Here is a 17,746-nt window from a genome sequence, read left to right as displayed (position 1 = left end):
TACTAATCATAAGCGATGTGATATGGTTTTAACCGATGTACTGAATGACATGGTATTGTTTTCTGAGTAAGGACAATCGATGTGATATGGTTTTGACCGACATACTGAATGACATGGTATTGTTATCCAACTTGGGACACGTAGTGTGATATGGATTTGAACGTCATATTCAATAACGTGGTATTATTTTCAAAGTTATGACAGGTGATATGATATGGTTTTAACCGTTACACTGAATGACATGGTATTTCTTTCTAACTATTGACAAACAATGTGATATGGTTTTAAACGACATACTGAATGACATGGTATTGTTTTTTTACTAATGACAATTGATATAATATGGTTTTAAACGACAAATTTAATAACATCGTGTTGTTTTCATACTAATAACAAATGATGTGATATAGTTTTAACCGAAATACTGAATGATATGGTATTGTTTTCTAACTAATGACAAGCGATGTGATATGATTTTAACCTCATACTGAATGACATGGTATTGTTTTTTAACTAATAATAAGCCATGTGATATGGTTTTAACCTCATACTGCATAACATCGTATTGTTTATTTACTAATGACAAGTAATGTGATATGGTTTTAACCTCATACTGAATGATATGGTATTGTTATCTGACTTGTGACAAGTGGTGTGATATGGATTTGAACGTCATATTCAATAACGTGGTATTGTTTTAAGAGTTATGAAGAGTGATGTTATATGGTTTTAACCGTCACACTGATTCACAAGGTATTGCTTTCTAACTATTGACAAACAATGTGATATGGTTTTAAACGACATACTGAATGACATGGTTTTGTTTTTTACTAATGACAATTGATATGATATGGTTTTAACCGACTTATTTAACAACATCGTATTGTTGCTTTACTAATGACAAGTGATGTGATATGGTTATGACCGAAATACTGTATGACCTAGTATTGTTTTTTAGCTTGTGACAAGCAATGTGATATGGATTTAACCGACATACTTAATGATATGATATTGTTTTCTAAGTAATAATAAGCGATGTGATATCGCTTTAACCGACATGCAGAATGACATAGTATTGTTTAATAATTAATGACAAGTGGTATTATTTGATTTTAACAGAAATATTGTATGATATCGTATAGTTCCTTTACAAATGACAAGAGATGTGATATGGTTTTAACCTCATACTGAATAACATCGTGTTGTTCCTTTACTAATGACATGTGATGTGATATGGTTTTAACAGTCATACTGAATGACATGGTATTGTTTTATACCTAATGACAAATGATGTGATATGATGTTAAACTCATACTGAATAACATCGTATTGTTCCTTTACTAATGACAAGCGATGTGATATGATTTTAACCGAAATACTAAATGACATGGTATTGCTCTCTAATTAATGGCAAGCGATGTGATATGGTTTTAACCGACATACAGAATAACATCGTATTGTTCCTTTCCTAATGACATGTGATGTGATATGGTTTTAACAGTCATACTGAATGACATGGTATTGTTTTCTAGCTAATGACAAATGATGTGACATGATGTTAACCTCATACTGAATAACATCGTATTGTTCCTTTACTAATGACAAGTGATGTGATATGGTTCTAACAGTCATACTGAATGACATGGTATTGTTTTCTAACTAATGATAAATGATGTGATATGGTTTAAACCTCATACTGCATAACATCGTATTGTTCCTTTACTAATGACAAGTGATGTGAATGGTTTTAACCGACATATTGAATGACATGGTATTGCTTTCTAACTATTGACAAACAATGTGATATGGTTTCAAACGACATACTGAATGACATGGTATTGTTTTTTACTAATGACAATTGATATAATATAGTTTTAAACGAAAATTTAACAACATCGTATTGTTGCTTTACTAATGACAAGTGATGTGATATAGTTATGACCGAAATACTGAATGACATGGTGTTGCTTTCTAACTAATCACAAGCGATGTGATATGCCTTTAACCGACGTACTGATAAACATGGTATTGTTTTCTAGGTGATAACAAGCGATGTGATATGGTTTTAACCGACATGCAGAATGACATGGTATTTCTAATAATTAATGACAAGTGGTGTTATTTGGTTTTATCAGACATATTGTACGATATCGTATAGTTCCTTTACAAATGACAAGAGATGTGATATGGTTTTAACCTCATACTGAATAACATCGTGTTGTTGCTTTACTAATGACATGTGATGTCATATAGTTTTAACCGACATACTGAATGACATGGTGTTGCTTTCTAACTAATCACAAGCGATGTGATATGTCTTTAACCGACGTACTGAATGACATGGTATTGTTTTCTTAGTAATAACATGCGATGTGATATGGTTTTAACCGACATGCAGAATGAGATGGTATTGTTTTCTAATTAAAGATAAACGATGTGATATTGTTTTAATTTCATACTGAATTACATGTCATTGCTTTCTAACTAATGGCAAACGATGTGATATGGTTTTAACCGACATAATGAATGAAATGGTATGGTTTTCTAATCAATAACAAGCGATGTGACATGGTTTTAATCGATATTCTTAATGACGTGGCATTGTTTTCTAACTTATGACAATTGATGTGATATGGTTTTAACCTCATACTGAATAACATCGTGTTGTTGCTTTACTAATGACATGTGATGTCATAAAGTTTTAACCGACATACTCAACGATGTGATATTGTTTTAATTTCATACTGAATGACATGGTGTTGCTTTCTGAGTAATGAAAATCGATGTGATATGGTTTAACCGACATACTGAATGACATGGTATTGTTTTCTAACTAATAACAATCGATGTGATAGGGTTTTAACCGAAATACTAAATGACATGGTATTGCTCTCTAATTAATGACAAGCGATGTGATATGGTTTTAAACGACATACTGAATGACATGGTATTGTTATCTTACTTGCGACAAGTAGTGTGATATGGATTTGAACGTCATATTCAATAACGTGGTATTGTTTTAAGAGTTATGAAGAGTGATGTTATATGGTTTTAACCGTCACACTGATTCACAAGGTATTGCTTTCTAACTATTGACAAACAATGTGATATGGTTTTAAACGACATACTGAATGACATGGTTTTGTTTTTTACTAATGACAATTGATATGATATGGTTTTAACCGACATATTTAACAACATCGTATTGTTGCTTTACTAATGACAAGTGATGTGATATAGTTTTGACCGAAATATTGTATGACCTAGTATTGTTTTTTTAGCTTGTGACAAGCAATGTGATATGGATTTAACCGACATACTTAATGATATTGTATTGTTTTTTTAAGTAATAATAAGCGATGTGATATCGCTTTAACCGACATGCAGAATGACATAGTATTGTTTAATAATTAATGACAAGTGGTATTATTTGATTTGAACAGAAATATTGTATGATATCGTATAGTTCCTTTACAAATGACAAGAGATGTGATATGGTTTTAACCTCATACTGAATAACATCGTGTTGTTCCTTTACTAATGACATGTGATGTGATATGGTTTTAACAGTCATACTGAATGACATGGTATTGTTTTATACCTAATGACAAATGATGTGATATGATGTTAAACTCATACTGAATAACATCGTATTGTTCCTTTACTAATGACAAGCGATGTGATATGATTTTAACCGAAATACTAAATGACATGGTATTGCTCTCTAATTAATGGCAAGCGATGTGATATGGTTTTAACCGACATACAGAATAACATCGTATTGTTCGTATCCTAATGACATGTGATGTGATATGGTTTGACAGTCATACTGAATGACATGGTATTGTTTTCTAGCTAATGACAAATGATGTGATATGAAGTTAACCTCATAATGAATAACATCGTATTGTTCCTTTACTAATGACAAGTGATGTGATATGGTTCTAACAGTCATACTGAATGACATGGTATTGTTTTCTAACGAATGACAAATGATGTGATATGGTTTAAACCTCATACTGCATAACATCGTATTGTTCCTTTACTAATGACAAGTGATGTGATATGGTTTTAACCGACATATTGAATGACATGGTATTGCTTTCTAACTATTGACAAACAATGTGATATGGTTTTAAACGACATACTGAATGCCATGGTATTGCTTTCTAACTACTGACAAACGATGTGACATTGTTTTAAACGACATGGTATTGTTTTATAACTAATGACAAGTGATGTGATATTGTTTTAAAGTCACTCTGAATGACATCGTATTGTTTTCTCACTAATAAGAATTCATGTGATATGGTTTTAACCGTTGTACTGAATTACATGGTATTGTTTTCTAATTAATGACAAGTGGTGTAATTGGTTTTAATTGACATATTGAAAAACATCGTATTGTTTTGTTGCAAATAACAAGTGATGTGATATGGTATTAATCGACAAATTTAATAACATCGTATTGTTTTCATACTAATAACAAATGATGTGATATAGTTTTAACCGACATACTGAATGATATGGTATTGTTTTCTAATTAAACAAGCGATGTGATATGGTTTTACCCGACATACAGAATAACATCTATTGATCTTTTAGTAATGACATGTAATGTGATATGGTTTTAACAGTGATACTGAATGACATGGTATTGTTTTCTAGCTAATGACAAATTATGTGATATGATGTTAATCTCATACTGAATAACATCGTATTGTTGCTTTACTAATGACAAGTTATGTGATATAGTTATGACCGAAATACTGTATGATCTAGTATTGTTTTTTAGCTTGTGACAAGCAATGTGATATGGATTTAACCGACATACTTAATGATATGGTATTGTTTTCTAAGTAATAATAAGCGATGTGATATCATTTTAACCGACATACTGAATAACATGGTATTGTTTTCTAAGTAATAACAAGCGATGTGATATCGCTTTAACCGACATGCAGAATGACATAATTTTGTTTAATAATTAACGACAAGTGGTATTATTTGGTTTTAATAGAAATATTGTATGATATCGTATAGTTCCTTTAGAAATGACAAGAGATGTGATATGGTTTTAACCTCATACTGAACAACATCGTCTTGTTCCTTTACTAATGACATGTGATGTGATATGGTTTTAACAATCATACTGAATGATATGGTATTGTTTTCTAGCTAATGACAAATGATGTGATATGATGTTAAACTCATACTGAATAACATCGTATTGTTCCTTTACTAATGTCATGCGATGTGATATGATTTTAACCGAAATACTAAATGACAAGGTATTGCTCTCTAATTAATGGCAAGCGATGTGATATGGTTTTAATTGACATACAGAATAACATCGTATTGTTCCTTTTCTAATGATATGTGATGTGATATTGTTTTGACAGTCATACTGTATGACATGGTATTGTTTTCTAGCTAATGACAAATGATGTGATATGATGTTAACCTCATACTGAATAACATCGTATTGTTCCTTTACTAATGACAAGTGATGTGATATGGTTTTAACAGTCATACTGAATGACATGGTATTGATTTCTAACGAATGACAAATGATGTGATATGGTTTAAACCTCATACTGCATAACATCGTATTGTTCCTTTACTAATGACAAGTGATGTGATATGGTTGTAACCGACATATTGAATGACATGGTATTGCTTTCTAACTATTGACAAACAATGTGATATGGTTTTAAACAACATACTGAATGACATGGTATTGTTTTCTAAGTAATAACAAGCGATGGGATATGGTTTTAACCGACATGCAGAATGACATGGTATTTCTAATAATTAATGACAAGTGGTGTTATTTGGTTTTATCAGACATATTGTACGATATCGTATAGTTCCTTTACAAATGACAAGAGATGTGATATGGTTTTAACCTCATACTGAATAACATCGTGTTGTTCCTTTACTAATGACATGTGATGTGATATGGTTTTAACAGTCATACTGAATGACATGGTATTGTTTTCTAGCTAATGACAAATGATGTGATATGATGTTAACCTCATACTGAATAACATCGTATAGTTCCTTTACAAATGACATGTGATGTGATATGGTTTTAACCTCATACTGAATAACATCGTGTTGTTGCTTTACTAATGACATGTGATGTCATATAGTTTTAACCAACATACTGAATGACATGGTATTGTTTTGTAATTAGTGACAAACTGTGTGATATTGTTTTAATTTCATACTGAATGACATGGTGTTTCTTTTTAAGTAATGAAAATCGATGTGATATGGTTTAACCGACATACTGAATGACATGGTATTGTTTTCTAACTAATAACATTCGATGTGATATGGCTTTAACCGAAATACTAAATGACATGGTATTGTGTTCTAAGTAATAATCAGCGATGTGATATGATTTTAACCGACATACTGAAGGACATGGTATTGTTTTCTAATTAATGACAAGCGATGTGATATGGTTTTATCCGACATACTAAATAACATCGTATTGTTTTCTTACTAATAACAAATAATGTGATATGGTTTTAACAGTCATACTGAATGATATGGTATTGTTCTCTAACTAATGACAAATGATATGATATGATTTTAACCTCTATGAATAACATCGTAATGTTCCTTTACTAATGACAAGTGATGTGATATGGTTCTAAGTGACATCATAGATGACATGAAATTGTTATCTTACTTGTGACATGTAGTGTGATATGGATTTGAACGTCATATTCAATAACGTGGTATTATTTTCAAAGTTATGACAAGTGATATGATATGGTTTAAACGTAGTACTGAATGACATGGTATTGGTTTCTAACTGTTGACAAACAATGTGACATTGTTTTAAACGACGTACTGAATGACATGGTATTGTTTTCTAATTAATGACAAGTGGTGTAATTGGTTTTAACCGACATACTGAAAAACATCGTATTTTTTTCTTACAAATAACAAGTGATGTGATATGGTTTTAACCGTCATACTGAACGATATGATATTTTTTTTTCTAACTAATGACAACGAATGTGATATAGTATTAACCGAGATACTGAATGATATTGTATTGTTTTCTAACTAATGGCAAGCGATGTGATATGGTTTTAACCGACTAACAGAATAACATCGTATTGTTCCTTTACTAATGACATGTGATGTGATATGGTTTTAACAGTGATACTGAATGACATGGTATTGTTTTCTAGCTAATGACAAATGATGTGATATGATGTTAAACTCATACTGAATAACATCGTATTGTTCCTTTACTAATGACAAGTGATGTTATATGGTTTCAACCAACATACTGAATGACATGGTATTGTTAGTTGACTTGTGACAAGTAGTGTGATATGGATTTGAACGTCATATTCAATAACGTGGTATTGTTTTAAGAGTTATGAGGAATGATGTTATATCGTTTTAACCGTCGTACGGAATGACTTGGTATTGTTTTTTAACTAAAAACAAGCGATGTGATATGGTTTTAACCGACATATAGAATAACATCGTATTGTTACTTTACTAATGACAAGTGATATGATATGGTTTTAACCGACATACTGAATGATATGGTATTGCTTTATCACTAATAACAATTCCTGTGATATGGTTTTAACCGTTGTACTGAATTACATGGTATAATTTCTAATTAATGAGAAGTGTTGTAATTGTTTTAACCGACGTACTGAAAAACATCGTATTGTTCTCGTACAAATAACAAGTGATGTGATATGGTTTTAATCGACCAATTTAATAACATTGTATTGTTGCTTTACTAATGACAAGTGATGTGATATAGTTATGACCGAGAAACTTGTGACAAGCAATGTGATATGAATTTTACTGACATACTGAATGATATGGTATTGTTTTCTACGTAATAATAAGCGATGTGATATGATTTTAACCGACATACTGAATGACATGGTGTTGCTTTCTAATTAAAGACAAACGATGTGATATTGTTTTAATTTCATACTGAATTACATATCATTGCTTTCTAACTAATGGCAAACGATGTAATATGGTTTTAACCGACAAAATGAATGAAATGGTATGGTTTTCTAATCAATAACAAGCGATGTGACATGGTTTTAATCGATATTCTTAATGACGTGGCATTGTTTTCTAACTTATGACAATTGATGTGATACGGTTTTAACCGACATAGGGAGTGACATAGTATTGTTATCTGAATTGAGACAAGTAGTGTGATTGGGATTTGAACGTCATATTCAATAACGTGGTATTGTTTTAGGGGTTATGAGAAGTGATGAGATATGGTTTTAACTGTCGTACTGAATGGCATGGTATTGTTCTCTAATTAATGACAAGCGATGTGATATGGTTTTAACCGACATACTGAATGACATGTTATTGTTCTCTAACTAATAAGAAGCGTTGTGATATGGTTTTAACCGACATAGAGAATAACATCGTATTGTTCCTTTACTAATAACCATCGATGTGATATGCCTTTAACCGACGTGCTGAATGTCATGGTACTGTTTTCTAATTAATGACAAACGATGTGATATTGTTTTAATTTCATACTGAATTACATGGTATTGCTCTCTAAATAATGGCAAACGATGTAATATGGTTTTAACCGACATACTGAATGAAATGGTGTGGTTTTCTAACCAATAACAAGCGATGGGATATGATTTTAAAAGACATACTGAATGACATGGTATTGTTTTTTACTTATGACAATTGATATAATATGGTTTTAAACGACAAATTTAACAACATCGTATTGTTGCTTTATAATGACAAGTGATGTGATATAATTATGACCGAAATACTGAATGACATGGTGTTGGTTTCTAACTAATCACAAGCGATGTGATATGCCTTTAACCGACGTACTGAATGACATGGTATTGTTTTCTAAGTGATAACAAGCGATGTGATATGGTTTTAACCGACATGCAGAATGACGTGGTATTGCACTCTAATTTATGACAAGCGATGTGATATGATTTTAATCGACATACTGAATAACATCGTATTGTTTTCTTACTAATAGCAAGTGATATGATATAGTTTTAACCGACATACGGAATGACATGGTATTGTTTTCTAACTTGTGACATGTAGTGTGATGTGGATTTGAACGTCATATTCAATAACGTGGTATTTTATTCAGAGTTATGACAAATGATATGATATGGTTTTAACCGTTTTACAGAATCCCATAGTATTGCTTTTTATCTATTGACAAACGATGTCACATTGTTTTAAACGATATGGTATTGTTTTATAACTGATGACAAGTGATGTGATATGGTTTTAAAAGTCACTCTGAATGACATCGTATTGTTTTATCACTAATAACAATTCATGTGATATGGTTTTAACCGTTGTACTGAATTACATGGTATTGTTTTCTGATTAATAACAAGTGGTGTAATTGGTTTTAACCGACATACTGAAAAACATCGTAAATTTTTGTTGCAAATAACAAGTGATGTGATATGGTATTAATCGACAAATTTAATAACATCGTATTGTTTTCATACTAATAACAAATGATGTGATATTGTTTTAACCGACATACTGAATGATATGGTATTGTTTTCTAACTAATGACAAGCGATGTGATATGATTTTAACCGACATACTGAATGATATGGTGTTGCTTTCTAACTAATGGCAAGCGATGTGATATGATGTTAACCTCATACTGAATAACATCGTATTGTTTCTTTACTAATGACAAGTGATGTGATATGGTTTTAACAGTCATACTGAATGACATGGTATTGTTTTCTAACTAATGACAAATGATGTGATATGGTTTAAACCTCATACTGCATAACATCGTATTGTTCCTTTACTAATGACAAGTGATGTGATATGGTTTTAACCTCATACTGAATCACATGGCATTGTTTTCTAACTAATGGCAAACGATGTAATATGGTTTTAACCGACATAATGAATGAAATGGTATGGTTTTCTAATCAATAACAACCGATGTGACATGGTTTTAATCGATATTCTTAATGACGTGGCATTGTTTCTAACTTATGACATGTAGTTTGATATGGATTTGAACGTCATATTCAATAACGTGGTATTATTTCCAAAGTTATGACAAGTGATATAATATGGTTTTAACCGTTATGCTGAATGACATGATATTGCTTTCTAACTATTGACAAACGATGTGACATTGTTTTAAACGACATACTGAATTACATGGTATTGTTTTCTAACTAATAAGAAGCGATGAAGTATGGATTAACCGACATACTGAATGACATGGTATTGTTATCTATCTTGTTACAAGTAATGTGATATAGATTTGAACGTTATATTCAATAACGTGGTATTGTATTCAGAGTTATGAGAAGTGATGTGATATGGTTTTATCCGACAAACTGGATGACGTGATATTGTCTTCTAATTAATGACAAGTGATGTGATTTCGTTTTAATCGACATACTGAATGACATCGTATTTTTCCTTTACTGATGACAAGTGATGTGATATGGTTTTATCTTCATACGTGGTATTGTTTTCAAATTAATGACAATCGATGTGATGTGCTTTTAACCGACATACTGAATAACATCGTATTTTTCCGTTACTAATGACAAGTGATGTGATATGGTTTTACCAGTCATACTGAATGACATGGTATTGCTTTTTAACTAATGACAAGCGATGTGATATGGTTTTAACCGACATATAGAATAACATCGTATTGTTCCTTTACTAATAACAAGTGATGTGTTATGGTTTAACCGTCATGCTGAATGACATGGGATTGTTTTACAGCTTATAACAAGTGATGTGATATTGTTTTAACTGTCATACAAAATTACATGGTATTATTTTCTAACTAATGAGATGTGATATTCTGTGGTTTTAACCGTCCTACGAAATGATGTAGTGTTGTTTTCTAACTAATGACAAGTGATGTGTTATGGTTTTAACCTTATACTGAATGACATGGTATTGCTTTCTAACTAATGACAAGTGATGTGATATGGTTTTAACCGACATACTGAGTGACGTGATGTTATCTTGTAGCTTATCACTAATGATGTGATGTGGTTTTAACCGACATATTGAATAACATCTTATTGTTGCTTTATTAATGACAAGTGATGTGATATGGTTTTAACAGTCATACGGAATGACAAACGATGTGATATGATTTTCACCGTCATAGTGGATGACATGGTATTTTTCTTCTAGCTTATGACAAGTGATGTGATATGGTATTAACCGACGTACTGAATGACATCGTATTGTTTTCTTACTAATAAAAAGTGATGTGATATGATTTTAACCGACATACTGAATGACATGGTATTTTATCTAACTAGTGACAAGTATTGTGATATCGATTTGAACGTCATATTCAATAACGTGGTATTGTTTTCAGAGTTATTAGAAGTGATGTGATATGGTTTTAACCGTCGTACTGAATGACATGGTATTGTTTTCTATTAATCACAGGTGGTGTGATATGGTGTTAACCGACTTACTGAATAACATGGGATTGTTATCTAACTTGTGACAGGTAATGTAATATGGATTTGAACGTCATATTCAATAACGTGGTGTTGTTTTCAGTGTTAAGAGAAGTGATGTGATATGGTTTTAACCGACAAACTGAATGACGTGATATTGTTTTCTAGCTTATGACAAGTGATATGATATGGTTTTAACCGACGTACTGAATGACATCGTATTGTTTTCTTACTAATGAGATGTGATATGATATGGTTTTAACCGACGTACTGAATGACATCGTATTGTTTTCTTACTAATGAGAAGTGATATTATGTGGTTTTAACTGTCCTACGAAATGATGTAGTGTTGTTTTCTAACTAATGACAAGTGATGTGTTGTGGTTTTATCCGTCATATCGAAGGACGTGGTATTGTTTTTTAACTTGTAACAAGTTATATGATATGGTTTTTACCGTCATACTAAATGACGTGGTATTGTTTTCATGTTAATGACAAGCAATGTGATGTGGTTTTAACCGACATACTGAATAACATCGTATTTTTCTTTACTGTTGACAAGTGATGTGATATGGTTTTAACAGTCATACTGAATGACATGGTATTGTTTTCTAACTTATGACAAGCGATGTGATATGATTTTAACCGTCATAGTGGATGACATGGTATTGTTTTCTAGCTTATGACAAGTTATGTGATATGGTTTTAACCGACGTACTGAATGACATCGTATTGTTTTCTTACTAATAAAAAGTGTTGTGTTATTGTTTTAACCGTCATAGTGAATGACATGGTATTGTTTTTTAACTAATGACAAGTGATGTGATATGTTTTTAACCGACATACTGAATGACGTGATATTGTTTTGTTTCTTATGACAAGTGATGTGATATAGTTTTCATAGTGACACTGAAAATTATCTGACTTGTGGTAACAACACAGGCCTGCAAGTTTAAACTTCATAAATAATATGAATCTGAAGTGTAGAATTTCCCTCCTGCTATCTTTTATATCAACGTGAAGAATAGATTTTCACTCCTGCTATCTTTATATCAATGTGTAGAATAGCATTTCTCTTCTGCTACCTTTGTTATTCATGTGAAGAATAGATGGTCCTTCCTTCTGTATTTATTATGAATGTGTATAATACCATTACTCTCCTGGTACATTTAAACTCAATGTGAAGAATAGTATTTCCGTCCTGCTATTTTTAATACCAGTGTGTAGAACATCTTCCAACTGCTTTTTTTTATATCAATGTGAAGGATATCATTTCCCTTCGTTTGCAAGATCGTGAGTATGAATATTGTTTAACGAACACACTATTGATCTCCACTTTCTTTTCATCACAGCTCTCTCTCTCTAAATACGATGAGGCCCAATTCAGTATTTTCTACAAGTTAGAAAAAAACATACACACACACAGTCTCAGTTTACACGTGAACTCCTGTAGGTGAAAGAGATGGAAATAGACTTGAACAATAACTTGCTAGAACGCGTGTGTGACGTACGATGTGGCTTCGGCACTAAAACGTTGTTTCTTGTGCGCGACGGGTATCTTCTCTCAGAAATTATATAAATAACAAAATGAAGCGCTTTGCCTTCTTCTTTAGGGCCAAATCGTTACGCACGTCTATAACAAAGAACGCTTTTATATTTGTTTCTTATCTAAATGTGGATTTGTGCTTTTTATTTGCTTTGGTAAGTTCGTTCAAAATGTAAATAAAATATATATACTGGAAAAATAGCGGTAAAACTAGTTTTCCTAGGCTGATATAATCACTGTGTAAATGTGATTGGTTAACTGTACTCTTACGTAAAGAAGTGAGGGCGGAGTATTAATGGCGGCCAGGTACGCTCACCGACTTACGCACTGACGAAGTAAGTTGAAGAATCTCATTATATTAAATTGAATTCATATAAAAGTATGGATGCTTTTTAGCGCAGAGAAAATAATACAAATATTTGTTTGCTTTTTCCACAGCCGAGGCGGTGGTCCCCTCTACCGAGAAGCCTGATCAAGGGATGTTCCCCAGTAGCTCCCCACAGCAAACCGCCACATCACAAAGTCTTTCGTATAACCGTACCACCCCTCCCTCCCAGCAGAGAGGTCAGGGCCAGGTTCTAGGGTGGCTGGACCCTGAGAAATCTTCAGACTTCAGTCCTTTTCTAAATATATCCAGTCCGCACACGGTTCCTGCCACGTCGTCACCACCTCCTGGTCAGGATCTCGGAACAGCTTCTCCCGCTCCTTCCTCCCATTTCTCCTCCTCACCCACTCACGGAACGTTTGAGACGATCAGTGCACCGTCTCATTCTCTGGCAGAGACAATGGTTCAAGAACATTTCTTCATCAACCCTCAGAGCCAACAGGAACTGCTGCAGTTTGACACGAGTTGTCAAGGGTTTGTCGTGAAACAGTCATCTGCGTATAGCAGTTGCACCGGTCCTGAAGGGAACGTCGCAGCTCTCGTAGCAGCTGCTGGGGGAATGTCACCACAGTCCATGATCTTCCAACAAGGGATGGAGTTAGCGTCCACATCAGGACAGTGGACCACTCCGGTTTATAACACACCTGATTATGGACCTGTTCAGCTTGAAGCAGGTTCATCTGCTGTTTTTCCAAAACCAGAACCTGTCCCTGAAGCCGGCTTTCTCCCTGGGCAAGGACTAGCAGAATACAACCAATCCACTAGCAAGGGGCACGAGATTCTCAGCCAGGCTTACCAGTCCAGCCCAGTTCCTTTCAAGTTGGTACCAGTGAAACAACGCAAGTACCCTAACAGACCTTGCAAGACGCCAGTCCACGAACGACCTTATGCTTGTCCATTAGAAGCTTGTGACCGGAGGTTCTCTCGCAGCGACGAACTGACCCGCCACATCCGAATCCACACTGGTCAAAAGCCGTTCCAATGCCGCATCTGTATGAGGTCATTCAGTAGGAGTGACCACTTAACTACACACATTCGCACACATACTGGTGAGAAACCATTTTCCTGTGATTTGTGCGGCCGCAGGTTCGCTAGAAGCGACGAGAAGAAGCGACACACCAAGGTTCACTTGAAGCAGAAACAGAAGAGATCGGCCACACAGTCTCAGGCCAGCGAGGATGCGGGCCCAAGTAGCAGAAGTGGACTTTCTCAAGATGACCCCTCCTCCAGTCTGGTTCCTATCAGCTCTTTCTCCCGGTCAGAAACTGTGTCCGTGACAACTTCCGCCTTACAGTAAACTTGACATTTAGACCAATTCATGCTTGATGACCGGTCGGGTTTTAACAAACAAGTATTTGACAGCTGGAAAGCCAGAGGCCAGAGCCCGAGGGTGCTCTTTCTGCCCCTGTAGCTAATAAGCATGAGTTTCCTTTAGGGGCCATATCTTGATTAAGCCACAACATGTGCCTCAGGCCCCTTCTTTACTATCAAATTTTTAACATTGGCTCAGTAAATACTTCTTGTTCAGAATTTGTAAAGAAAAGTCTTTACTGTTGTTTTGAGACAAATTATTCGTTGTATATAACTGTGTTAAATTTTGAAAAAAAAGTCTGATTCAATCGTTTTAAGTCATAAGACGTTTTTTGTTCAACTGTTGAAACATTGATATCTCGCACAATTTATCTGCCATCTTATGTTTTTAACATGAATTTGTAAATGTAATTAAAAGTAACAATTCTAACTGATTCTATGTGCAAAATGTATTAACATGACGGCCTGAAACAAACTTTTAGGTATCGATAACCCTCATTTTGTTTGAAAGATAGGATGTGCTACCAGCGTCATATCGAATAGTTGGTTTTAATATATTCAATTTGTTTGTTTCAATTTCAGAAGATGAATTTAATGAATACTAATCGTTATATCAATAATTTTGAAATAAGTCCATATAACCGTGAGAATGTGTATATTTTGTGTGTGCAAAACAATCTTTATATATTTTGAGAAAAACGTTTATTTCTGTACAGCTATGTTTGTAGTTACCTTAAAAACAAACAAACAAGTAGTTCAAAGTCATCTGCTTCTAAGTGATTTCACGAACATAGTCCTGTACAAACGAAGAAACTCGAACTTGAAAGCGTTCCTTAGGAAATTGTTATCTACATTCTAAAGGCTAGTTGTTTTCAACATTATTTGTATGACAAATAACTTTGAAAACACAAAGAAAAGAAAGACATTTATTGTTGTTGCTTTTATACAGGCTCATAGTTTGTCAACTTTAGACAATATAAACAATAGTTTTAGATCTTCAAAATATTAAAACAAATTATTTATTAAAATAATTCTCTGTTTTAAATACAAATGTATACAAAAAGAAAACGTTTCTTCCGTTTCCAAAAAAAAAAAAAAAAAAAAATATTTTTCTACTTTTATGACACTTCTACTCAAAATATTTGTCTGTGATCTTCGATTGTTTAAGCCTCATTCTGATTCCATCGCTTGTTTACGCCTCGGTCTGATTCCTCTCCTTTCATCTTTTAGCCAAGCGCGCACAAAGTCAATACCTTAATATATTTGTTCACTCTGAAAAATATCTTGAAACAATTTTTCGTCGATGCAGATGAAAACATCTCATCACGTTAACAACTGTAAAATAGGCCTAAATCATCTTATGTTTGGCGTTGTTTATAGTAAGGCTTTTAAATGATGCGAATATGATGTTGCCTAGTGTTCATAGCCCTAAGCCTAAAATCAATTACAATGCTCGTGAGCACGAACGGTCCTGAGACAACGTAATCCTGTCTTTTATGCTCATTAAAAGGTGATATGAAATAGGCTTAAAGCAACTTAAACCCAACATCAATTCAGTTTCGGCTGGTCTATTTTATGCTTGGCGATGTGACATCACCTTCCAGCGGTACATTCATAGGAAAATCTTTTAGGAAGGTACACTCTAGAAAGCTGCTATAAGCAAGTGGTTAACATAAAACTGTGTTATTGTTGTATTGTTAACTATAGTGTATATAATGTAAGCAAGTCTTGAAGCCTATATTTTTACTTGTAATTCCACATATTGACTATTATAAAATATTATTGTGTATAGGAAAGAAAATTTTGTCTAACCTAACTATACTCAAATTTGCATGTTTATATATGTTTGTGTTAATAAAGTAATGTGCTTTATTGTGTAATAATGGTAAGCGTTTGAACCGTCTTTCCATATGTGCCAGAAATATATTTTAGCTCAGAGTTCTGTCAAGTTATCCATTGCAATTTTAAGGCCAACTATGTATATAGTACTATTATGAGCATTTCCTCCGGAAACAGCTTCTAGAAACCTTCGCCATTTTTAAAAGAAATTTGTGATACCTTTAATACCGTTGTATTTTATTTTCAAGGTTTGGTGTTGTTTGATTTTATATTAAATACAATTATATGTCTAAATCTATTATTCTATTCCATAGTTCCTTCTCAATCTAAAAAAAAGCAAAACAAATTAAAAACTTGTGTTTGATGTCGTAGATTAATATGTGTAATGCCCCCTGGTGACGATGTCTATATGATTTGACTGAAAGACGGTTTCTGATTTAATGTTTTCTACGTAAGTACGTAACGTCTTGTCATGACCACTGGACCTTACCTGTTAATTAACCTTCATATCTTCTGTTTTAATACTTTTTTATGTAAGTGTTTAACATCTTGTCTTGATCACTGGACTTCACCTGTTGATGAACCTTGACATCTTCTGGTTTAACGTTTTTATGTAAGTGTCTGGATCGTTGATCACTGGACTTTGATCACTGATCACTGGACCTCACCTGTGAAATTTTGAGATCGATTAGTCTTGTATTTTGAAATCTCAAAATAGATTGAACGTATGAAATTTCGTGAGTTTCAAATATGTGACATCACACGTGTTTTAATTATCTTATGTCAGTTTCAAGCGTTGTTTTGCAGGGAAGAAACTTTTTGTTACATGTTTTATTTCAAATAAGTAAATCTTTGCTCCTGTTTTTGTCTCAGACCTGTATGGAGGAAAATCTGTATATTTACTTATGTTTTGTCGAATTAAAATGTTGAAATTAAATTTGATCTTTAGGTCAGTTTATGGTCTGAATTGATTTAACTTTTATACTAGATATCAGGACAACCTTATATCTCAAGGACCTTCAGTAAAGATTGTGTAGCTCGTAACCACAAAAATTTTCTCATATTAAAGACGAAATATTTTGTAGAGCGTTGAACAAACAGTGACTGTGAATGTTGAACAGACAGTGACTGTGAACGTTGAACAGACTGTGATTGTGAATGTTG

At 33.2% G+C, this 17,746-nt stretch overlaps 1 protein-coding gene across 3 annotated transcripts in view; it reads left to right on the top strand.

Moving 5' to 3' along the window:
- Nucleotides 1–17,519, top strand: part of LOC143257309 (uncharacterized) — a 39,506-nt gene extending 21,987 nt beyond the window's left edge. For 2 of the 3 annotated variants that reach the window (XM_076515759.1, XM_076515760.1), the window contains exon 2: nucleotides 13,486–17,519. In XM_076515759.1, the coding sequence (XP_076371874.1) occupies nucleotides 13,486–14,729 (1,244 nt within the window). In that variant the 3' untranslated portion in view covers nucleotides 14,730–17,519. Of the gene's footprint in view, nucleotides 1–13,278; nucleotides 13,383–13,485 lie in introns of those variants that run through there. The other variant, XM_076515761.1, reaches the window with a different exon arrangement.
- Nucleotides 17,520–17,746: the final 227 nt, after the last annotated feature.

This window comes from Tachypleus tridentatus, chromosome 7, assembly GCF_004210375.1.
Source record: "Tachypleus tridentatus isolate NWPU-2018 chromosome 7, ASM421037v1, whole genome shotgun sequence".
NCBI classification, from domain to species: domain Eukaryota; kingdom Metazoa; phylum Arthropoda; class Merostomata; order Xiphosura; family Limulidae; genus Tachypleus; species Tachypleus tridentatus.
Note: the sequence above shows the minus strand (reverse complement) of the source record. Positions and strands in the feature narration are given on the sequence as shown.